The 23,816-nt window shown below is 48.3% G+C and overlaps 8 protein-coding genes across 8 annotated transcripts; 4 read left to right on the top strand and 4 right to left on the bottom strand.

The window, feature by feature from the left end:
- The first annotated feature begins 245 nt into the window (after positions 1-245).
- N7487_004964 (actin-related protein 2/3 complex subunit 5 family protein) lies at positions 246-995 on the top strand. The gene is made up of 2 exons (XM_056872711.1): positions 246-617; positions 702-995. Exons 1-2 carry the CDS (start codon positions 259-261, stop codon positions 922-924), a joined length of 582 nt encoding a protein of 193 aa, XP_056730431.1. The 5' UTR covers positions 246-258; the 3' UTR covers positions 925-995.
- A 139-nt stretch (positions 996-1,134) lies between these two features.
- N7487_004963 (uncharacterized protein) lies at positions 1,135-2,308 on the bottom strand (the record flags this gene model as incomplete). Its single annotated transcript, XM_056872710.1, has 2 exons — positions 2,069-2,308; positions 1,135-1,977 (listed from the first exon to the last, which is right to left on the bottom strand). The coding sequence occupies exons 1-2, from the start codon at positions 2,294-2,296 to the stop codon at positions 1,135-1,137; spliced, it is 1,071 nt and encodes a 356-aa protein (XP_056730430.1). The 5' UTR covers positions 2,297-2,308.
- A 502-nt stretch (positions 2,309-2,810) lies between these two features.
- Positions 2,811-4,758, top strand: N7487_004962 (putative dynactin Arp1 p62 subunit RO2; the record flags this gene model as incomplete). Its single annotated transcript, XM_056872709.1, is given in 3 exon segments — positions 2,811-2,864; positions 2,882-3,192; positions 3,255-4,758. The coding sequence occupies 3 exon segments, from the start codon at positions 2,811-2,813 to the stop codon at positions 4,756-4,758; spliced, it is 1,869 nt and encodes a 622-aa protein (XP_056730429.1).
- A 638-nt stretch (positions 4,759-5,396) lies between these two features.
- On the bottom strand, positions 5,397-6,667 carry N7487_004961 (40S ribosomal eS7 domain-containing protein; the record flags this gene model as incomplete). The annotated part of the gene is made up of 4 exons (XM_056872708.1): positions 5,397-5,771; positions 5,867-5,949; positions 6,250-6,522; positions 6,608-6,667. The coding sequence occupies 4 exons, from the start codon at positions 6,665-6,667 to the stop codon at positions 5,408-5,410; spliced, it is 780 nt and encodes a 259-aa protein (XP_056730428.1). The 3' UTR covers positions 5,397-5,407.
- Positions 6,668-6,913: 246 nt separating this feature from the next.
- N7487_004960 (Rab family GTPase) lies at positions 6,914-7,954 on the bottom strand (the record flags this gene model as incomplete). The annotated part of the gene is made up of 3 exons (XM_056872707.1): positions 6,914-7,551; positions 7,740-7,803; positions 7,871-7,954. The coding sequence occupies 3 exons, from the start codon at positions 7,952-7,954 to the stop codon at positions 6,914-6,916; spliced, it is 786 nt and encodes a 261-aa protein (XP_056730427.1).
- A 7,495-nt stretch (positions 7,955-15,449) lies between these two features.
- Positions 15,450-17,172, bottom strand: N7487_004959 (uncharacterized protein; the record flags this gene model as incomplete). The annotated part of the gene is made up of 6 exons (XM_056872706.1): positions 15,450-15,523; positions 15,652-16,029; positions 16,112-16,184; positions 16,251-16,313; positions 16,388-16,702; positions 16,796-17,172. The coding sequence occupies 6 exons, from the start codon at positions 17,170-17,172 to the stop codon at positions 15,485-15,487; spliced, it is 1,245 nt and encodes a 414-aa protein (XP_056730426.1). The 3' UTR covers positions 15,450-15,484.
- Positions 17,173-17,405: 233 nt separating this feature from the next.
- N7487_004958 (putative phosphoketolase) lies at positions 17,406-20,284 on the top strand. The gene is made up of 7 exons (XM_056872705.1): positions 17,406-17,631; positions 17,696-17,770; positions 17,833-18,067; positions 18,118-18,270; positions 18,321-19,251; positions 19,311-20,136; positions 20,192-20,284. The coding sequence occupies exons 1-7, from the start codon at positions 17,469-17,471 to the stop codon at positions 20,266-20,268; spliced, it is 2,460 nt and encodes an 819-aa protein (XP_056730425.1). The 5' UTR covers positions 17,406-17,468; the 3' UTR covers positions 20,269-20,284.
- Positions 20,285-22,671: 2,387 nt separating this feature from the next.
- On the top strand, positions 22,672-23,673 carry N7487_004957 (RTA1 domain-containing protein; the record flags this gene model as incomplete). Its single annotated transcript, XM_056872704.1, has 3 exons — positions 22,672-22,867; positions 22,924-23,016; positions 23,069-23,673. 3 exons carry the CDS (start codon positions 22,672-22,674, stop codon positions 23,671-23,673), a joined length of 894 nt encoding a protein of 297 aa, XP_056730424.1.
- Positions 23,674-23,816: the final 143 nt, after the last annotated feature.

Below are 23,816 nucleotides of genomic sequence, written 5' to 3'. Positions count from 1 at the left end.
TGATCAGTTAATCTGATCTCTGTCTCTATCAAACATACTCTGGTCTTTTATTCTATCCCCATTGGATCTCATACCATTCGGAGACGTTCCCACGTCACTAATCTCCCCGCTTCCGCCCACCGCACCGATATACCAAACGGATCAACAGGCAGCTCAAAGCTCCCTCAACACCAAACCCACTCAACAGGCTTGGCCACCAACTTGATCAAGACCTATTTCCCCTATATTTCCGCACTCAATCAAGGCCCAACCGCCACCATGTCGCAAATCAACTACCGCACCATCAACATTGACGCCTTGGACCCCGAGTCCTCGGCCAACTTCCCCATGGAATCCCTCCTCCCCGCCACACTCCCCCAAGCCGCAAGCGCCAGTGATGCCGCCAATGCTGCGACACAGGTGCGCCAGATGCTGCGCGGCGGTGACCCAGAGGGTGCTCTGCGGACTGTCCTCGACACGGCGCCGCTGGGCGGCGACGACCGCGCCAAGGAGGTGCATCTTGCTACCGTCATCGATGTGCTGCAGGGTATCCGCCAGGGCGAGATGACCCGCATTCTGGAGGGCGTGTGCAGCGGGGATGGCGGGGCTGAGCGGGCCGATTGCTTGATGAAGTACCTGTATGTGGAACTACTATTTCATTGCCAGGAGAGGAATCATCTGGTGGAAAGTCGTAGATTTGATTGCTGATTTATTTCTTACAGGTACAAGGGAATGTCCTCGGCTGCTCCTGGTAGCGGTGCCCAGTCGCCGAAGAAGTCGGTTTCGCCTCAGGATACAGGCTTCTCCCAGATCCAGGCTCGCAACTTGGGTGAAGGTGGTGGTGGTCAGCAGATGAGCGTTTTGCTGAGCTGGCACGAGAGACTTGTGGAGATTGCTGGTACTGGTTCGATTGTGCGGGTCATGACTGATCGTAGGACGGTTTGAGCGGAGAAAACAGCATCGGATGGAGGTTCGTTTCTTATGATTTACATTCTGACTGTTTTTTTTTTGTTCTCATCTTCTTGGTAGAGGCTTGGTTTGCATTCCATACATCTGTGGATGATATCTCTCCAGTGTCGCTTTAAGCGTAGTTTTACATTATTATACTGTGACAAAATGTTGGGCTCTTTCTCTTTGCCCTTTTGTTTCCATTCTTCATGGTTTATCAAGGTCACCGCCCTCAAGGACATCCTTAAGGTTAATATCACCGCTGCCACGCTGCAACGGCTGCGACTGACCCTCGCCTTCCTTCCATCCAATCATATAGATCAATCGGAACGTGGCCGGGATACCACGTGCACCTTCCTCCATATGCAGGGAACGATATATAGCCTCATTAGCCAGCAAGACATCCCGCGAAAGTGGTGCCGAGTCACGGTTCATGATTGCGTTACCCTCACCCATCGCCTGCAAATCCTGCATAAGCGCAAAGGTATCCGGGAACTCGACCACAATATCTTCAACATCAACAGTAAGCATCTTGAACCCAGTGCGGCCCAACAAGCTTCCGATATCCTTGACATCCGCCAGAGGTGACACATGCGGACTCACACCACCGCGCCGCTCCATATCAGCCAGCTGCAGCGATCCGCGCAGCTCGTACAACGTATCGCCACCAAACATGGCTGCGATAAACGGCGCATCGGGCTTCAGTATTGTGTTCACCTGTTCCAGGAGCGCGGGCAGGTCATTGATCCAGTGGATCGAGAGCGACGAGAGCACGGCGTCGAAGCTGTTCGGTGCGTACGGCAACGTCTCCAAGTCCGGAATTACATCCCGCTGGATGTTGATCTCCTTGTTAAACGGATCGTCCTCGTCGCGGTGGAGCAGCGCGCGCGATGTCTCCACGCATGTCAGCTTCGAGATCTTTTTCGAGAGTGGTGGTGTGATGGTTCCTTCCGGCATGATTGAGTCGATATTGGGGGATGTGAGAGCTCGGGCGATGTTGCAACTGTTTGCGCCTAGATCTAGGACGTTTGGGAAGTCACGTTTAATGTCCTATTCACAGCGAGAGAAGCTCTTGTTAGTGGATGTGTCTTTTTTCTTCTTCTGCACTTGTTTTCTGTGCCTGAGTCGTTCAATGGCTTACCAGTAAGCGCTCACATAGCCGCATTGCTACTTCATCTTTCAGGTAATCGACTTTTCGACTCTCTTCGACATTCCGGCCTGCCCGATCTTTTTGGAGGTGCTTGACTTTGCGGTTGAAGACCTCGAGCATTGGGTTACCGGGCGTCTGGCTGGCATATTTTCGGATAGTAGTTGTTGGGGTAAAGCATCGCCTTGAGAGGCTGGCACGAAATGTCTGTAGAGGTATCATTGTGGCTGTAGAATGGATATGGAGGATTCTAAACACTCAAGCATGCAAGTCCATGGTTTTGCGGCGATGGCGGGCAGAAAATGGCGGGATCTGACGTCGATTGTTGATGCGGAAGAGCTCCCTCTCCGCAGACCGTGGACTTCTTGCAATTGGTGTTTTTGATACACTAGACTCGGTATCAATTTTAATTTTAAAGTTGTGCATATTTTTCATCTTGTGCATAGTGCATTGAGCGTGGCAGAGCCATTACGACCCCTGCTCGAATACGTCCCCACGCGCCAACACGCTCCTCTCAGGGTCTCTGATTAGGCGCAACAAGGCCGGGATCCTGAAAATTAAGATATCTTCACTCGAAAAGACAAGCCATCCTATAGCTACCAATCTGCTATACGACAGCCTGTTTACTCCATCACGCTATTTGGCCCTCGACCCCCGCAGAGACGAAGCATGATTTGATCCGAGTGCACGCCTCGAAAGTTACCACACACCATCTCGCTCGCCCCTCCATATCAAAATGTCGCGTCCTTTCCCATATACCTACATATCATGCCCCTGCGCCGACACCCCGGTCCCTGACCCAGCCAGGAAGCGGAGGTCAAGGGAGTCCCCGCAGAAATCGCCGCAGAAACCACCCCCGAGCGGGCGGACACAGATCAAGACAAGAAATTGTCGGCAAAAGAGGAACAACAAGAAGAGGATGAGGATGAGGAGCAAACCTTTGATCCCCGCTCTCCGCGATCCAACTTCTCGCTGTATCCGCCTGAACAGCTTCTCTACTGCGAGGAGTGCCACCAGATCAAATGCCCCCGATGTATTACAGAGGAGATTGTGAGCTGGTATTGTCCTAGCTGCTTGTTTGAAACGCCGAGTAGTATGGTGCGGAGTGATGGTAATCGGTATGTACTAGGTGGTGTGAACGGTTGTGTTCAAGTATCCGCTAACATGCACCCATCTATAGATGTGGCCGGAATTGCTTCAATTGTCCTGTTTGTACAGCTCCCCTGGCTGTGAGTACCATTGAGAATGCTACAGGAAACGGGCCCCAACAGGGTCCGTGGGTGTTGTCTTGCGGATACTGTCTTTGGACAACGCTAGACATCGGCATCAAATTTGATAAGCCGACAAATATCCGTAGTCAACTGCAAAAGATGACAGATTCCACTCCCCCGGCTGCCCACGACCGCTCGAGGCAAGCTTCTCGTACTTTCGGAGATCTGAAACATCCATTGTCTAGCTTCGCCTCGGCTGACGAGCAATCCAATGCGCGTGAGCATGATGGAGAGCAAGCTGCGCCAAAAGAAGATCCGGCTGCACCTCCAATGGGCACCGATGCCCGGTTCGCAGCCCTGAAAAACTTTTACCGTACACAGATCGCCGAGACATCAAACTCGCCAAATGACCACCTTAGCTCAGAATTTGGGTTCTCATCGCCCGGCGCCCTAAACCGGCTCATGTCTCTCTACACATCCTCGTCGCGTCTAAGCGGGCTATATGGCGGCAACAAGAAGCCCAAATCCAAGCCACCTGTTATGCGCGAAGCCCTGACTGCAAGCGAGGGCCTTCAGGTCGCCCTAGAAAACAACGAGACGGACATGATTGCACGACTCCAGTCTCCAGAATGTGGCTGGGATGGTGTGGCCTCGATAGACCAGCGCGCAACCCAATCACCGGACGCCCGCTTCGTCGACGATCTCCTCCCACTCCCAGTCCTCCTCCGCACCAAACGAGCAAAGCGCTGCAAGTCCTGCAAGCACATCCTCGTGAAGCCCGAGAGCAAGCCGCAATCTACCCGCTTCCGCATCCGCCTCATTGCTCTCAGCTACATCCCCCTCCCAACCCTCCGCCCTCTAGCCCCCTCTTCCTCGTCAGCGCTCCCAGCTATGGCCCCAACCTCCGACCTCAACTCCCTCCCACCCCTACGCCCAATCCACGTCCTTCTTACCCTAAAAAATCACATGTTCGACCCTGTCCGCATCACCCTCGCCACACCTCCCGTAACCCCAGGCCACGTTGCAACGAAAGTCACAGTTCTCTCTCCGCAGTTCGAGATTGGCGCGAACAGCGATGTCTGGGACGAGGCGTTGCAGGGCGGCTCTGCACCTTTAACGAGTGACTCCCGGTCCGCAGTTCTACGCGGAGTCCCCGAGGCAGGCAAGGTCTGGGATAAGGGCCGGAACTGGACGACCGTTGTGTTGGAGGTTGTCCCTGGTACGTTGCCAGGGAGTAGTGCTGAAGGTGGTGAAGATACCGAGGCTAATGACGAGGATGTATTGGCGGTTGCGGCTTCTAAGCAGGATGAGGATGTGCTTGAGATTCCGGTCTTCGTGCATATGGACTGGGATGCGGATGCGCAGCTTGATCAGCAGAATGTTGGGAAGGGATCTAAGCCTGACGATAAGGTTACCAGAGAGTTGGCTTATTGGATGGTGCTTGGTGTGGGGAGAATTCAGGCTTCGTTGTAGACAAATAGGGGATTGTCATCGTCTTGTTCATATTCGCGTCGAGTGGTTTGCGTTTTATGCCTTTCATACCCAGAGTGTACTTGGTTTTTTTTTCCTCCGTTCATAGAAGCATGCACATACTATTTATTGTCCAGCGAGCTTTCGATTTGATACTGCCAGGTAAAACATAACAGTAGAACGTGGGCTACTTGACTTAACCATGGAGATATCAACAATTATATCTGGAGGTCCATGGGCAATCAATCTTATAATCTACAAGCAGGACTAGATCCCAATCCCAGCCAGACAAAACCATCTAAAGAAAAAGTAATGAAAAGTCGGAATTGTTGAATTGGAATACTATCAGATATTCCATCCCACCTTCATTAGATCGGGAGATAGAGAGAGAACTCAACTCCATCGCCTCACCCAGAGCTCACACCGGATACAAAAACCAATGCAACCAGTGACTGGGGGCAAAAAAAGAAAAGAGAAAAAACCGTCAATGCATTTTTTATGGAGATCATCTCTTTGGAACCCATCAATGGCGTTGAATCCAGCAACAATTCAAAACTAGAAACAATGCCATTCTCCCACGCATCAACCGAGCACATTCCAAGCCCCTAGCCCCAAAAAAAGTCAAAGTGAACAATGAATTCTAAATGTGCATTTAGAACTCAGCGCCGCTCTGGGGGAACTCGAAGGCAACGGAGCGGCCGGTGAGGCGACGGTAGACCTCGCCGTAGGCATCGAGGCGGTGGTCGACACCACCACGCTCCTTCTCGTCGAGGATGACCTTGAGGGTCTTGGAGCCGTCCTCCTTGGTGCGGGTGCGCTTGCCGACAATCTCGACGGGGTAGACGAGGTCGGAGAGGATGGAGTCGTGGACAGCGGTCAGAGTGCGCGAGCGGGGGCGCTTCTGGGTCTGGGTGGTGCGCGAGTTGGCGGAGCGCTTGGGGCGGGGCAGGATGCGGCGCTGAGCCACGAAGAGAACGTGGCGGTCGGAGAACTTCTTCTCGAGCTCGCGGGTAAGACTGGATTGGTGTTAGTTCTCGGGTTGTTCTTATTTGGAGTGGGCTTTTTTTTTTTTGTTGGCCCGTTCGTGTTGGAAGGGCTGGTGGTTGCTTACCGCTGCTGGATCTTGTGGAAGTTGTTCAGGAGGGGGACGGGGACGAAGACAATGATGGCCTTCTTGCCGTGGCCGACCTCAACCTAAATAGCGAGAATAATGTCAGAGCGTTGTCCGGTTCAAAGTGTCGGGCACACAGAAACAGAACTCCTCCTGGAATGGCGTCTTGCTCTGCAAATTTTCATGTCCATTTGTATTCTGCCTCCTTTGCTGATGATTCCTCTCCATGTTGGTGATTTTTTGGCGTTGGTGGATATGAATTGAAATCAATCCACAAATCCGACCAATATACCCCGGAGCATCGAAAATCCCTCGAAAATTCACAGACGCCATTCCAGAACGATTCAATTCGCATGTCGGGAGCCTCGGGCAACAATTCTTACCTCGCGGGCAGAGACGAACTGCAGGGGACGAAGGCTGGCCTTCAGGTCCTGTGTGTTGCTCTCGAGGTCGAAGAGAGCGCCGGCGATCGCGGTCTCCAGCTCGGAGGGGTTCTGCCGGGACGGCGAGTTGGGGGCGATCTTGTTGATGGCAGCCATTATTGCGAGCGACGGGGTGCTGCGGGAAGTGCTGGTGGTGATGTCGACGGAGGGGAGGTTCGCAGATTGAATCGAATGGGAATTTGCTGTGGGATCGGCGCATTCGCTTAGGGTGCGCTATTTCCTGTTTTAGTTTAGCGTGGCCGTCTTAGGGCTCATTGCTGGTTGGTGGATTGCCGCTAAAGGGGATCCACTATCCGACTCGCCTTTGGTTGGCAACTACCCCAGGACCTTTTTTTGACCATAGTGTTCTATTCTTCATTATGTAGGTACGCTAGAGATGAATTTCTGGTTGCTGATGCAAATTTCAAACACTTTACACTCTAATCACATTGTTGAAACGAGGTGTTTCTCGGGGAATAGCACACTGTGGACTATAAGAGCACACGGAGTCTCCACTGGAGCTGGAACAAGCAAGAAATGAAAGGGGAAAGAAAGCAAGAGGGACGCCTGTATCCATGGAAATAATTGCAAGAACATCTGCCAAAAAGAAAAAGAAAGACCCGAATTAACAAGCACAGCCCTCCTTAGCCGTAGCAGCGTTTCGATCACCCAGGTTGACTCGTGCGTCTTCTGTTGACCGATTACCCAACGAAGTCTGGCCAGTTCCCGCACCGGTACCGCGACCAGTCTTCAGACTGCTCTCTGGGATGGCATTGGCAATTGCCGTGAAGACATCCACAACATTGGTTCCGGTTTTGGCACTAGTCTCGAAGAACAAAAGACCCTCCTCCTCCGCATATCCAGTGGCCTCCCGTGTCGACACCTTGCGGGCATCGCCAGATTCAGTATCCTGCACATCATCTTGCTCATCGCCGCCTTCATCGCCATCCTGGGCCGAATCAGACTCGCTTTGTGCAGCGCCGGCGGCCTCGGAAACATCTCCTCCATCATTGGTCAAGTCCAGCTTGTTACCGACGAGGGCAATGACAATTCCAGGGCTCGCTTGGCGCTGGAGCTCGGCGACCCAGTGCTTGGCCTTTGTCAGCGAAGAGGGTTTCGTAACGTCGTAGACAACAAGCGCCGCTTGCGCGTTGCGGTAGTACATCGGGGCGAGCGAAGCGAACCGCTCCTGGCCGGCGGTATCCCAGATCTCGAACTTGATCGTGCGCGTAGGAAGGGAACATTTTTGCGTCAGAAATGCGGCTAGAAAGATGACGTTAGTTGGTCATCCTAGTGCAAAGTACTATTTGAGGGGCTGGAGTGGCCCGTTTGCGGGGACACAACTCAATTTTGAACACAATACACTGCTCCTGGGTTCTCCAGAAAGTATATCATCTGCCAGGAACAGCACCTCGTATCTTGTGGGGGCTAGGTCCATGGGGAAATCTTACCGCCAATGGTTGGTTCCTTGTTCTCCTGGAAATCATCGTTGACGAAGCGAAGGACAAGTGATGACTGAGCGAATAACACGAAGTGATTAGCTATTGATATTCGTGTAACATGGTGAATGGAGGAGTAGTACCTTGCCCACTGCGGCCTCTCCGAGCAGCACAAGCTTGACACTGCTACTCGGCTTCGGGGCATTTGCGCTCGCTGATTCGGACATGGCTGAGACAACAAAACAACAGTGAGATTGAAGTAACCACAAGTCGGGCCTTCTGTAGGTTATTCACCTTCGATCGATCAGCGATCAGGCGACCGGATGAGGTGGCAGGTTGATTCAGCTGGTGACCTCAGTTCGGGGAATGGGGCTGCCTAGAAGTAAGACAGGAGCTCGGAAACAAGTCGCTGCTCTTGCGCTCGTATTGGTAAATTAATTCAATCCTTGTCAAGGAATGAGAAATGCAAAGTGTAGTATAGACGTTCCTGAGACAATAGTGATTGATCCTGAAGTTGGAGAGGCGGAGGTGGATGATGATGACGGGTGCCTCGATTGGGATTAGCGCAGTCGTCAGTCACCAGTCACGGGAAGCCCGCCTGTTGAAGTATACAACTGACATACTTAGTATGTTTGCATTTGCATTGCTCATACTTCTATGGATGCTACATTTCCCTCTCGTATCTATTTAAAGAGACTGACATAAGAGCTAAATTGGATGCTCTAGGATCATCTCCTGCATTATTGATATTCACATCATTGGATACACTGCACCGATGACATGCAGATAACATGGACATGGCTGTCGGGATATGAAGACTTGGAAAGAATGAACCCAAAGACAGGTACTATGACTTGAATAAAGGCAGGCTACCGCGGGGCAAACATGTTCCTGGCACCTGGACAACCGTCGCAGATTGGACTAGTGCCCAACTGGCCTGCACGATGATGTCGGGCTCCATTTAGGAAAGACCCTGGTCAGGCTCGGGAGATATCTGCCGATGCACCAGCCAGGCCCGTATCAAGAATCGGGCTGTCGTTCCTGTCTCGGCATTAGTCGGCAAGCAAATCTGCCCGATACTAGCGCAACCGCGGTCGGTCAGGTACCAGCGGAGTGCGACGTGAGATGGGTACGAGTTTGCAAACTCGAGGTTACAAAATGCATCTACAAATGTACAGGAAGCCGTCGATAGTGGTCTAGACTAGCTGGATGGAGAATGTAGAGAAAAAATAATAGTGATCCATTAGCGCTGATAATTATGGTGTGCGCAAAATATAATACACGGGCATCAACGTCAACAATAAATGGTACAAATACTCATACAAATAAACCCGGGAGCAGTACCCATCCAATAGTAAAACAAGAAAAAAACAATCAAAGCATGCTATTGACCCTGAGGTCGAGGCTCTAGATTTTGGTATCAGCCCATCCCAATCAATATTCCGTCCCGTCTATGCCAAAACGCCGGTAGATAACGAGAAACAAATGAAATGGAAACAAATAAACACAAAGGCACTTTTTGAGATGGGGACCGTGGTATCGAATCGTATCAGAGAAGTAGAACGTGAGGTGAGGCGGAATAAGGTTTTGAGGCCCGAAAAATAAGGATAAGGCGCATGTGCGAAGACGAGAGATGAAAGGTCGAAAAAGAGAGAGAAAAAAGTTGTCAACGCTTGGTATCCGAAAAGAGAATGCTGAAGGCAGAAAGTCGAGCCAAATTAAAAAGGGTATAATGTCGCGCGATGCCTGTAGCGAATAGGCAAGAAGAATGTATGGCCCGTGATGAGGACAAGAAAAAAGAAAGATAGTGTTACAGATATCTAAGAATTCGGTTAGTTTGGATGCCCAAAGGTGTGTGCTCGGAGTTGACATGTCTTACCAAAATCAAGTAAAACTCCAAAACGCATATGCGTCAAAAACTCCAGGCACTGTTGGGCGCCAGACCATACGAAACATGACCGAGTGGTGTAGAGAGCAATGTTGAGTATGACGAGGGTATTTCCGAATGGATTTATTTCGGTGGTGGTGGAGGAACACCGGGCTTCTTCACCCCAGTCGTGTCGTAAGCTCCTCTTCCCATGTTGAAAGCAGATAGGTCCCGAAGGATCATATTAAGGTCTGCGGAGGAAGTCATGGTTAGATGCTGAAAGTAGGAATTTTTGGGTTGTTGTGTGATAGAAATAGGCGAGTGATTTGCGAATGCGCCAATGACAGGGTGAGGAATGAGATGAGATAGTGAGAGACTTACCAAGTAAACACGACGTCGACGCCAGGATCTTATATAGATTTGGGAAACAAGCAGACAAACGAAGAAGTCCCAATCCAACCACCCGTAAAAATCGTTTTTCTTTTTTTTTAAAAAAAAAAAAAAAAGATCTAGACAAAAGAACCGGTGCAGGCGATAGATGCAAATGCAGTCCGGATCGGAAAAGTTGGTCCTTTTGTAGAATCACCACTGGGATAAGGCGGGATCCAACAGAATCGTAGGGCAGGAATGTGACGAAATGAGCCCAACAAATGAGAATGGAGTGTCTGGTGGGAAAAAGCAAGATGATGGACAGGTCGCAGCTCGTTGCTTTTTATGAGTGGTAGAGATGGAATAAATCAAGGAATAAATCGAATTCTCAAAATGATATGCGCGAGGGTGGCTGCAGCGAATCCATAAAAATCGCGATCCGAACGAAGAAAACGGGCAGAAGGGATATGAGGTTTAATACGGCAAGGGAGCAAAGGAGGAAGTGCTCCGGAACTGGCTCCGGTCGATCCGAACAAAGTTCAAATCGACGTATCGCAAGGGAGAAGGGAGAGGAAAGGAGGGCGGTAGGGGGGTGGATGTGTAGAAAGATGGTTATCAAGTATGTTGAAAAGGAAATAGGAAGGGGGATTTACGTTGATATAGACGGTTTTTTCTGAGCATTGGGTTTTAAATTTAAATTTATCCTTTTTTATCCTTTTTTATTAGAAAATCAATAAAGGCCTGAAAATCAAATCAGAAAATAAAATAAAATAAAATCCAAATATACAATAATTAAAATAAAATCTCCAAAAAAATGTTATATATTATATATATTATATATTTATCTTTATCAGATATTTTTCTATTGGATTTTTCTTTGTTTAGTACAGCGGCTCTCCCGTCCCCTGGTCCCGGGGAACAGGAACGCGAAATGTTCCCCCTTTCTTCTCCAACGTTTCTAATCTATACGCTTACCTGTTTAGTCGGTTTTAGGCCAAATATGTTATTAAAATAAAATGAATACATCAATTTAAAAAAGGTACCCTCTGATTCATCACAAGTACATCTGAGATACATCTAACCCATGTCTTCACTACTGTCAAGTCCAAAAGTCCAAAACTCTCCGCTATTATGTATCAACTAGCCGTAGAAGCTCTCCACTATAAAGCTAGGAACCAAATCTCCGGGCAGCCTTTGTGCATAAGTGGAGCCCAAAAAAAGGGAAAAACAGCCGCAGGAACGAGAAACGGATCCCTCCGAACAATTTATTTTTTGCTAATTTTTCTTTTCTCGCGTGGTAAGTCTCCATTGGGGTTGCTAGTTTCCTACAATAGTATTAGACCCAAAAAAAGAAGCAAGATACTCACAACTCTAATAACCAAGGGGGATGACATATGATGCCTAGGTAGGTAATCCCCTAGCCAACCTACGGAGTACCGATCCCAGGTATTTCGGCTATTAATTAAGGCCATCCGTTCTTTCACGCGGTCTCCCGTGCAATAACTCACCTAGTCAGATCAGTCGCAAATTTTGAATCAAGTCTCGGAAGTTGTAGAATCAATCCCCCGTCAATTTGCCTACAATTTACAATTCACAAGACACAAGACAGATCAGAAGTCAATTCAACATCTCGTAATTTGGACATCATTCCCGTCGGCTTTGTCTGATTCTTTACGCGCTGATCAAGAAAGAAGAAGAGAGAGAAAAAAAAAAAAAAAAAGAGAAAAAGAAAAAGACAGAGGATTATCTTTACCATGCTCCATCATAGGGGGTGGAGATACGCTAAACAAAAGGAGGGATTATTACGGAGGCCTGAAAGTGAAATCCCGTCTCGGTTACGTATGAACATTCTTTTCACCTTCTAGCCCTTCCTTTCTTTCCCGGGAAACTGGGTAAAGACAATAAAGAACCTTGGTGCCCGCAGGTACTCCGTACAATACAGTACAGAGCAGAACAGAACAAATTGTAACATCTAGAAACATTCTAAAAAAAGTCCCCACCCCCATAATCCGGACTTGGTCGACGGAGTAAATCTTGGAAAGGGAGGGTCATTAAGGGTATCTGCGTCAGCTTTCATATTTGCCACACTGGAGCCTACACATTTCATCAAATGGCTACATTTACTCCGTACTCCGTAGACCCTCTGTGGCAGGGTACACATTACGAGCTTCCAAGCTTGTGAAAGAGGAGTCGTAGGCGTGTTTCAGCCCCGTGTCCACCCCATGCCAAAAGGAGGAAATTCCTCTCCCGTCGGCACTCAATCTGGGTCTCCCTCGTGGAAATCGGGGGCTGGAAGATCTACCGTACGGTAGATTGCAGCCTACCGTTGAGAGGTTCACGGTTCCCAACGTGATTACGGAGTACACTAGATCGATCTCACCACTACATCCTAGCACTGTGGCTTGCTCTGTTACACCCATTCTCATTATTGAAACAAGACATTCTCTCACGCCTTCCTTTCAGGTCCTCCTACGGAGTACATTTTCACATGTTTAAGATAGGGGAAATCTACTCTGTCCTTCTCCTGTACTGGTGATCATCGTCTGTGGACTAACTCTTTCCAAAAAAAAAAAAGGGAAAGAAGTTATAAGCACGCCCTAATATGCGTTAATATTTACGTACATGCACTCCGTATCCCGCTCTAGAATAAAAGAAATAATGTGGGAAAAAAAAGGCATCGGGAATTGAAGGAAACGAGCTTCCTATACGGAGTAATGGAACGGGACTGTTATCGTACGGAACCCGTTTCAATTACAGCTAGAACGGCGCTAGAAACGGGAGAAAACCAAGAGTCTCCATTTCAGTCTCCATCAGCTCCATCAACTCCATCAAGGGCTCCATTTTATCCCATAGTCAACCTTAATGGCCCCAGTTGTCGTTTTTTGTCCCTCCCCCTTTTTCCTGGTTGGGAGTACATCTGAGCCCAACGGATTCAGGATCTTGCATGATCCAATATGGTGGTTCATACGGAGCACGGAGTAGATGTTCTAGATACTCCTTAAACTGAGATAAAGTCTAGAGAGGCTGCATTAGTTCGAAAAACAAGGTTAGGCGATTGCATGAACTGGCTTCCATGGTTTCCGGAATGTCTTAGTCTTCCCGAGACTGGAACCATGGTAGTTCATATTTTTTGTTTTAATTTTTGATATCTCAATGTATATTCCTTTGTTTGAATCGGGAAAATCGCAACTACCCGTACCTTGATTGTGGCGTTACGATATAGAAAGAGAGAAAAAAAAACGGTCGCGGATCACCATCCGCACTGACTTTGGGATTTGCCTTGCAGCGCATCGAAAGGAAGCCAGGGGGTTCCTGGTCCGGATGCATCGAGCCCCAGCCGAGTTCTTTGTTCATCTGACAGGCAATGTGGATGTGTCAACGCTCCTAAAATTGAGATATCGGCGACTTTGTTTTCATTTTTTGGACCTTGCTTTTTTCTTCCTCTCTGTGCTCTGTGGCGGAGTACTGATTTGTCTCTCAGCAATCTATATGTCACTAGGAACAGGGGAATGGCGCACTAAGACTCCGCGGATGTAAAGCCGGGCGATCTTAGTTCACTTTTCCGATTCCCTCAAAAGAAGGCTCCATATATGGAAAATTCTGGAAGCACTATGTGCTCCATAGTAGATGGTTGTAACGGGCTATGCTTGGGTGTCCACATTAGGTATTCCGTCTGTACTCCGCCAGTTAAAGTCATTTTAGGGCCAAATTGGGTTGAATAGAAGGAAACAGAAGAAATAGAAAACAAATTAGAGTCAACCCAGTTGGAATTGGAACCACTTTCCCCGTCCCGAGACAAACGCTTTTTCAGCCGCCTCACTTCTTAGCTTCTCCTTTTTATTTGGAAATCATTTCGGTACGATGTACGGAGTACACTCCACCAAGCTCCGGACTTCGTGATTGACTCCCGAGACATGGCGGCAGCTCGCAGCCGAACAAAGAAGGTGGGAAAAAAAAGTGGACTGGACTTTTAGACCTCTCTGGACTGTCTGGAATGTCTGGACTCTTTGGATGGGTGACAGGCCCAAATCCACATCGTGACCCGATTACCTGATTTAACTCACAGAAAAGAAACGAAATTGGCGATCGGCAGCTCCACGGCTCCAGCACCAGTCTGCCGGGTTCGATCGTCCCCTTTCTTTTTGTTCTGCCGGGTCAACCCCTGACTTCGGGTACCTATTTTAGTTGTCGCGACATGATGCATGAAGGGAGATTGTGACTGATCAAACCATACAAATACAAAAAATCGAGTAAGACCCACGTCAATATGGGTCGGCTTTTCGTCGGGGGATCCGCGGCCACTTGATGCGTGAACGGATAGTGTTCCCCGAGATACTCCTGCACGGTAATCACGTCCTTGGGGACCGATGTACGGAGTACATCGTACATACCTAGTGCGTCACACTTTCTGCACTTTGTACATGCGGATATGCGGACATGTACAGCTGTATGACACGCTGCTGAGCCAAAAAAAAAAAAAATAAGCAAAAGTACATTCCCATTCTGCAGTGTAGATCGCTGCGATGCAACCTTGGCCCTTGGACGCCATCACTGATGATCTGATGTGATGATGTCTGATCCTCCAGATAACAATGCAATGATTGATACTAGTTAGGATTCGGGCACGCCTCCCAATTCGCTAGTACATTGACTTCGCTAATTACATTGCACTTGTTATCTGAGCCCGCTAGCCTGCAGATCATCAGAACCACAATTGAGACTTCGATCCTCCCCGAGGGCGATCGCCTTCGATCGCGTCAATCACCCATTTTTCCGTGTCTTGCATACAACATACAATCAGACTAACCTTGGGGATCGGGGAAGAGCCTTCCCCCCGAAGCTATCAAATCCGACAACCTGGATGTGTCACATTTCACTTTTGATCCAGGTTACATTTCAGCTTTATTTTTAATTTTTAATTTCTTTTCGATTGTTTGGAATATGGGGTACACGATCCACAACAAAGTAACCCAAGCTGGCGTTGGTATGCAGGGACTGCGTCCTCAGGCCTCTATTTTCCCCCTACCTACTGCTGTTGCAGAACTCACGTCCCAGGAATGATAAATGATGCATTGCATTGAAATGAGGCGCAAAATATGACCAAGTACCTGGGACCACAGTGTTGCCGATTCCCAATCACCGGGTTCGGCAATCCAGGGCTGAAAACTGACCCATCGGAGACTACCTGTCAACCCAGCCACATAGGATCCCCTTCCCCAGTGGCAAGTGTCAAAAGGACGGGGCGAAATATGTCACATGTTCATTAAATTTGGATTTGGATTTAGATTTGGATTTAGATTATTTGGAATATTTTGATTGAGTATGTACGGGGTGTACAATGTAGAGAACTTTAGTTAATTAGAAGACATTCATCAAATATTATATGTCGTAATTCAACCATGTTCAGCTCGCAAGCCCCCTCCATTGATCCCCAAGGTAGGTACTATTGTCATTGCCAGTGACAAAGGAAGGGTAAAAAAAAAATTAAAAATAACCAAAGCTCGACACCGCGCATGAGAAATCAGCTCCGCGAACATGCACAGTGATATGCCATTTCAAACTGCAAGTGAATCCCAAGTTAGTAAATCAAAGTATACAAAAATAACAACCTGTAACCAAAGCCTACACCTCCACGAGAGGTCGAGGATACGGTCACGGTCAATAATCCTCAATATTGAGACAACATACCTGTTCATTGGTCTGACAAACTAAAACCCGGGGCCCCTTACTGGAACCCTTGGAGATATCCTTGACCGTCTCCTCATCCCCAGGCCCCTTGTCATTAGCCACATCATCGATTGCCAAACCTAGACACTGGCATTTATTGACCAAAGTTCGTCTCAGCAAGGCGCTCTTCTCACCGATCCCACCGGCGAAGACTACACCGTCTAGTTCACCGTTCAGTTTAACGTAGTAGCTGCCGATGTAGCCCTGGATGCGGTCGACGAATATGTCGAATGCAAGTTTATGTGCTTTGCTGGGTGGGTTCTCCACCGCGATCTTGGAGAAGTCGGTTGTTCCTGTGAGGGCTTTCCAACCCGATTGTTTGTTGAGGATATCCTCCGCCTAGAAGGTGTTGGATTTCGTTAGTATTTTCCTGTTATCTTTTTTTGTTTTAGAATTTGCTCTCTGCATAGGGGGATCATACTGTGCTGATGTGCATTTCAGACGTACTGCCTGGGCTTAATTTTCCTGCTTCGTTGGTATAGTGGAAGACCAATCTAGACCACTCAGTATCAATTCGCCATAGCTGCATTGTCAGGGGAATCCAGTGGGTTTCAACTCACGATGGATCAATACTTCCACTACGTGTTGCACCAGGTAATCCTGCCAAAGGAGTGAGGCCCATTCTGGTTCCCGTATTAGCACGACTCCCAACTAGAGATAGATTAGGATGTAGTATAAACTCCATCCCATGACTCACGATGTATCCACCGATTTCCCGTCCTTGATCGCACAGATCGATGCCCCGCTCCCGATATGCAAAACGACGAGATTCGTTTTCTCGATGGGTTTGTTCAAAAATTGTGCCACAGACCGCAGGATGAACGAGTAGCTGATCCCGTGGAATCCATACTTGCGCAGGCCATTTGCCTTGGCGATTTCCTGGTCGATTGGGTATGTACGTACGGCTTCGGGGATTGTCTGATGGAAAGCAGAATCGAAGAAGGTGATACTTCTAACTTTGAGGAGCTCTACTTTGCACAGGCGAACTATCTCCAACGCGGAGAAATTGTGGCTTTTGGTCGGGTGGGGTTAGCGGGAGGTATATAATCGACCCAGGTATGGATATGCTCCTGGACATTTAAAGACTCCAGATGGATAAGCTTACAGGGGTGCAAGATCTTCCAAACCTTTCAAGCGATCAAGTGTCTCGTCGTTGATTTCAACTGCGTCACGGTAGTCTCCTCCGTGGACGACTCGGTGGCAGATGTATTCTAGATCGTCGACGCTAGCGACTTCGGAAAGATCGGGATCGCTGAAACAGCGCTGCAAGAGGTACTTGAATGCATCCTGAGGGGTGCTGAGTTTTTCTTTGACTTCCTCTTTGTGCTTTTTGTCTCCTTTTTGGTATTTTAGTGTAGGTGGGGGTGCGGTAATTCCAGAGATTGCCGCATCTGCAATGGCTCTTGGTGGGTTCTCGAAAGTATAGAAGGTGATTTTGACGGAGGACGAACCCGCGTTAACAGCAAGGATTGATTTGGGCATTTTGAGGCTGTTACGGCAAATTGAGTAAATGCCCTTGAGGATCTGAATGGTTTTTAAAAGCTGAACTCATTTTATGTTAACTAGTCGTGGTGATGTCAGGATGTGAAATGACGTCGCCAACACGGAAAACAAGGCGGACTTGTTTGATAACACCCAATTTATTTACTTGTTGTCTCTTCCAATTTCAATTATCACTTAAATCTTCGGTTCATCATTTTGTTTGTTTTAATGAACTCGTCTTTAATGTTCTTTTGCTCCTGCCAAGCCACCAAAGAACCTACAATATCAAATCCACCATGCCTCCGGAAATCATAAGCGAGCCAAATCCACAAGCACTGCCATCGCATCTCCCAGACTATCTTGAGAAATTGAGCGTGGAGTTGGATCATAAGAACCTAGATGGAAAGACCTGCGATGCCTTGCTCAAGTTTCGTCGAGCGGCTTGTTACATTGCGGCAGGTAAGCGCGATTATATGATAAATATATATATATACCAAAACAGCGCGACTAACTTAAACGCTAGCTATGATATTTCTCCAAGAAAATACTCTTTTGAAGTCAGAACTCACATTTCAACACGTTAAGCCTCGACTTCTTGGTGGGTAGCGTCCCCGAAATATTCAACTTGTTCATTATGACTGATGCCATATATACCCTTAGGTCACTGGGGAACATGTCCGGGCCTAGTTTTGGTCTACTCTCACTTGAACTACCTGATCCGGACAATGAACTTGGACATGCTGTACGTTGTCGGCCCAGGTCATGGCGCGCCGGCAATACTGGCCGCGCTATGGCTAGAGGGCTCACTGGAGAGATTTTATCCCGAGTATTCACGAGACAGCAAAGGCCTGCACAATTTGATCTCGACCTTTAGCACAACTGCTGGCTTTCCTAGGTCAGTATCCCGCCCTGATATTGGGTTCTTTGGCTAACAGTTATGCGCAGCCACATTAACGCCGAGACACCCGGTGCTATCCATGAAGGTGGAGAACTAGGATACGCTCTAGCAGTGTCCTTTGGGGCTGTCATGGACAACCCCAATCTGATAGTGCCTTGTATTGTCGGTGATGGAGAGGCTGAAAGCGGTCCCACTGCTACGTTCGTCGATTATTCCCCCCTTTGCACTGTACAAAGCTAATAGCGGGCAGGTCCTGGCATGCAATCAAGTATATTGATCCAAAGGAGTCCGGTGCAGTTCTGCCTATTCTGCATTTGAATGGATTCAAGATCAGCGAGCGCACTATCTTTGGATGCATGGACCACAAAGAGCTTCTGGCCCTCTTCAGTGGGTACGGGTACCAAGTTCGCTTTGTGGAGGATATCAGTGATATTGATGCGGATTTGCACTTCTCTATGGTCTGGGCTATCAAGGAGATCCATAAGATTCAGCAAGCTGCCCGTTCTGGGAAGCCGATTATGAAACCGAGGTGGCCGTTGCTGATTCTGCGTACTTCCAAGGGTTGGTCAGGGCCCAAGCAGCTTCGTGGCAAGTTTATTGAGGGCTCGTACCATTCGCACCAGGTGCCATTGCCGAAAGCAAAGACCGATAAGGAAGAACTAGATCTGCTACAGGAGTGGCTTTCTAGTTATAAGCCAGAAGAGCTATTCACTTCCAACGGTGATGTAATTGACGAGATCAAGTCTGTGATTCCCACAGAAGACAAAAAGAAGCTTGGCCAGCGCATTGAAGTCTACAACAGTTATACGCCACCGAAACTACCGGATTGGAAGCCCTTCTGCATGGAGAAAGGCTCTAATGCAAGCGCCATGAAAGTGATTGGCACCTTCCTCAATCAGGCATTCAAGGACAACCCAAGCACCATACGACTGTTCTCACCGGACGAGCTGGAAAGTAACAAACTTGATGGGGTGTTCGAAGGCACGAACCGCAATTTCCAATGGGACGAGTTCGCTAACGCCCGCGGCGGCCGTGTAATTGAAGTCCTTAGCGAACATATGTGTCAAGGATTTATGCAGGGTTATACCTTGACCGGCCGTATCGGTATTTTCCCGTCCTATGAGAGCTTCCTCGGCATCATTCATACGATGATGGTGCAGTATGCCAAGTTCATCAAGATGGTCAGCTTCCTTTTCCCCTCCCTAATATCAATTACATACTCACCAAATAACCCATGTAGGCTCTGGAAACGAATTGGCACTCCGGCGTCAGTAGTATGAACTACATCGAATCGAGCACCTGGACACGCCAGGAACACAATGGCTTTTCGCACCAGAACCCATCCTTTATCGGCTCTGTGCTGAAACTGAAGCCCACTGCAGCTCGTGTATACTTGCCACCGGATGCGAATACATTCTTGACAACTGTGCACCACTGTTTAAAGTCAAAGAACTACATTAACCTGATGGTGGGCTCCAAGCAGCCGACTCCGGTGTATCTGACTCCCAAAGAGGCCGAAAGCCACTGTCGCGCAGGCGCATCGATCTGGAAGTTCTGCAGCACCGATGATGGAGTTAAACCCGATGTTGTGCTGGTCGGTATTGGTGTTGAGCTGATGTTCGAAGTAATTGCTGCGGCAGCACTTCTACGTAAGCTCATACCAGAGCTGCGTGTTTGCGTTGTGAACGTGACGGACTTGATGATTCTCGAGAACGAGGGTGTGCACCCGCATGCCCTGTCTACTGAGGCATTCGATACCCTATTCACTCCCGATAAGCCTATTCACTTCAATTACCATGGCTACCCAACTGAGCTGCAGGGCCTGCTCTTTGGACGTCCGCGTCTTGATCGTGTCACTGTCGGGGGTTACATCGAAGAGGGTAGCACCACTACGCCTTTCGATATGATGCTTGTCAACCGTGTCTCACGTTTCCATGTCGCTCAGCAGGCTATTCGTGGTGCTTCAAAGGTAAATGAGAAGATCCGGGTTTATCAGCAAGAGCTGAATGCTCAGCTTGAGGGGAGTATCATCAACACGAGGAAGTACATTGTGGAGAACCGCGACGGTGAGGACCCTATCCTATCTGCATTCTGGTATGCAATATTGACTTTCGCTTCTAGATCCTAAGGGCATTTATGACACGCCGCAATTCCACAACTTCCACACACCGGCAGAGTCATTCTGGAATATTGAGTAGTTCTACTTAGAGCAGTCTATGTCATTCTGGATTAATTAATTATGAAAAGTTACCAAGAAATGAAAGCTAGCCGTTTCTTCTTTGTCCTTCTCTTCTGCCTTCTCTTCTACCTATACAGATAGAAGGTCTTTCCCTATACCTCGTGTTTGAAAAAAAAGTTTAAAATGTAAGAATGACAACAGATCACTATCAGCTTTTGGATCCGCTTCAGCTAAACATCCACCTCGACCAGCCAACAAAAATATCACAGGGCGCAATACTCAGCTATATGTGGCTGCTGATTTCTCGTATTCAAATCTCCTGTTGTCCCTTATGCACCGGGTTAATCATTGCAGCTTTGACACACGCAGTCTTAAGAGTATTCACACGAATCAACGGATGTCCAGGTCGACTACTCCACTCCACTTTAAAGCAAGTTAGGAGCCGAGACCAAGAACTATAGCTTCATTGGATTTATAGTCGGCGAGTTTCTATGGAGCCGCCTAGCATCTGTGATATTTGTTTTGGGTTTTGTCAAGATGGGTGCTTGGCTGGCTGGAAGGTTCTATGAATGTGAACCTTAACGTTACTGCATGAGGATTGGGGGATGTATATCGATGCAGGCAGTGTGATCTCTTGGACCTGACTAAGACCAGTGGTTCATCAATATCATCTCCCGCATACCCAACGAGGACGGTTGCTTTCCATACAGTGGACATAGCCCCCACGTTTATTGGATACTGCCTGTGGTCGCATAGCCCCAGAGCCGCCAAATATCCTTTGGGCGGAGGGTCTAATCAGATCGGTGCCTTGTGTATGGGCTGTTTTCCAAGGTTGATATCGGTGGTCTTACTCAGCACAGCGCATTCCGGAATACCTCTGCAGGGTTGATATCCCGCCCGCCAAGACGAGGCTTAATCTCCGGTTGGCCATGGCAGCTGAGAGATACCTTTGTTCTGTCGGATAGTTGACCAGAAATTTGAGAACCAGTCCCGATGGAATTTGTTATGTAGTCATATGGAGTGTGAATGGACTGCTCTTTTGTGGAGTTAAATGACATTGGAACTCTCCGCTGTGGTTGCGATTGGCTAACGTGATGATCGGCGATCCTCTTGCCTTTCGCGGCTCAAGCTGAGACTATACAAAGTATGAGTTCCTTGAGGCCATTCTTTGGTTGTTGAGCTTTTAGCCATGGACGTTGCCAGCCGTCTATTATTTTAAGGGTTGTTGTTTAGACGAATACGAGGATATACCTTAAGATTCAAACCAACTACGAATAAACAGTAGAAGCGTGTGGATCCTGTTGTTTTTTTTTGTGAATTTTTTTTTCTCTCCGTCAGATACGTACTTCCGCTGCCATCCGAAACCGAGGACCTAGATTGTCACCCGATATCCCGAAACCAGGGTCAGGGTCAGGGCTAGACTTCATCTTTGAATGAGATTGTCTCTCATTGTCTTGAAGCGGTGTGCGAACTGATTCTTGGACGTTGAGCCGCAGCCTATCGCAGTATAGAGTACTCCATACAGATTGCTTTCATGCTGGAAGCCGGAGACATAAAAACCGGGATTCCCCAAACCGCCTAGCGTCTGGTTGCCGATTGCGGTGACTCATTTGACCTTTTAAAAACATTAGAAACATTTGAAGCCTTCTGTTTGGTCTGCCAACGGTTTTACCGGAGATAAATAACCAAGTAAAACCCTTAAGGGCTGAAGTAAACTTGGCGATATCCACGCTAAACCCAAAATGGATGGTCTTGCGAGGTAAGTTGTAGTTCGGCCCGATTCTCTATCAGATCTCGTCGTATTTTTTTTATTTTTGACTTGGCTTTGATGTCATGGTCTCTCTAGTGGTCCATAGGATGAATAAAGTACTGTGCTCATGTAATCTAACAGGCGAGGGATACCTCCACTGTGGAGGTTGTCTGCCCGATTGTGCGGCAGGTTCTTACCATATGGAGATGCATTTTCGCTTTCTATACCAACCGGAGCCGGCCCATTTACCAACCCGCTCTAAAAGCTGGGCACTGGACGCTGGATGCTGAACGCTGGACAAGCTTGAATGTCGGGATTGGTTACGCCGATGCGGGTCTGATACTCCCCGGTAGATTATTTGAATGGTAGACATGCATTAAGGGACCGTGGCTTTGGCCACAGGTCTTTCCCGATGGTGGGGGCTGTGGGCTCAGCTATGCTTACTCTTATTTATACTCAAGTTTCCCACATGAATATTGAAGCCTGATTCTTGGTATCTTCTGGGTATCTTTTCGATTTTAGGCAAACGAGGTAATTGTCTATAAATCTCCCTTCTAAGTCGCCTGAAGAATCTATATCCATCTTCCAATATATCCAAATACTACAGATTTACTGTTAGCGTTACTTTTTTTCGCCATAGTGATTTCTTGAGGTCGTTCATCTTCCTTCGCCATGGACGACAGGATACAATTGCAATACGGCTGCCCTGCCTATATCGAAGGCATTGACACCTCATATGGATATATCCCATCGCTGGGGGCAGGCATTGCCTACTGCACACTCTTCGGTCTCTCAATGATTCTCCACACAGCCCAATTCACCTGGAAGCGACAATGGTGGGCAAGCGTGTTTAGTGTCGGATGTTTGGGTAAGGCCTGCGGCACTTGAAGCCCTAACTTCCCGCAAAACTAACAACAACAACAGTTGAAGTAATCGGCTGGGCCGGTCGTACCTGGTCGGCTAAATGTCCATACAACTCAACTGCATTCCTAATGCAAATCTCCACGCTCATCATCGGTAAACCACCTTCTTACCCTTGACCATCCATACCCAATCTAACATTTCACAGCCCCAACTTTCTTCACAGCAGGAATCTACATCCTCCTAGGCCGCTTCATCCAACTCCTCGGCCCAGAATCCTCCTTCATAAAGCCAAGCCTATACCTCTGGATCTTCTGCACCTGCGACATAATCTCGCTCGTCGTCCAAGCCGTCGGCGGTGGCATGGCTTCCGGAGAAGCCGACAAGATCGGCGGCGACACCGCAACTGGCACGCACATCATGGTCGCTGGTATCGTCTTCCAGCTCTTCTCAATTACCATCTTCGTCGTCTGCGCAGTCGACTTCATCCGCCGCACTATGCGCAAACGTCTGCTGCAGTCCGTGAACGGCTCAGTCATCCCCCTGTTTGCCGCCATGATACTTTCCATCGTCTGTATCTATATTCGGAGTATCTATCGCACAATCGAGTTGGTGCAGGGATGGGATGGTTATCTCATTACTCACGAGTCGTACTTCGTTGCGCTTGATGGGGCTATGATGGTTGTTTCGGTGGCTGTGTTTAATGTGATGCATCCTGGATGGATGTTGCCCAGTGGGAAGTCTGATTCGTTCAAAATGGAGTCCACTTCGGTTGATCGATCGGACAAGTATCCGGGTCCGCCTACTCACTAGTGATTGCTTTGATCATTGTGCTTGTTCCTTGGTTGGTTGCTGTTTCATGTTTTGGGATCGGTCTTGCTTTACTATACCTGTCATGTTTTACTTGTGATTACCCCAGCAAATACTAGATACTTAATCGGGGTGGTGAATGTTAT

This window comes from Penicillium crustosum (genome assembly GCF_028827405.1).
Source record: "Penicillium crustosum strain IBT 35664 chromosome Unknown utg000002l_segment0_segment0, whole genome shotgun sequence".
Taxonomy (NCBI): Eukaryota; Fungi; Ascomycota; class Eurotiomycetes; order Eurotiales; family Aspergillaceae; genus Penicillium; species Penicillium crustosum.
The sequence above is the reverse complement of the archived record's forward strand: the minus strand, read 5'-3'. Positions and strand labels throughout refer to the sequence as shown.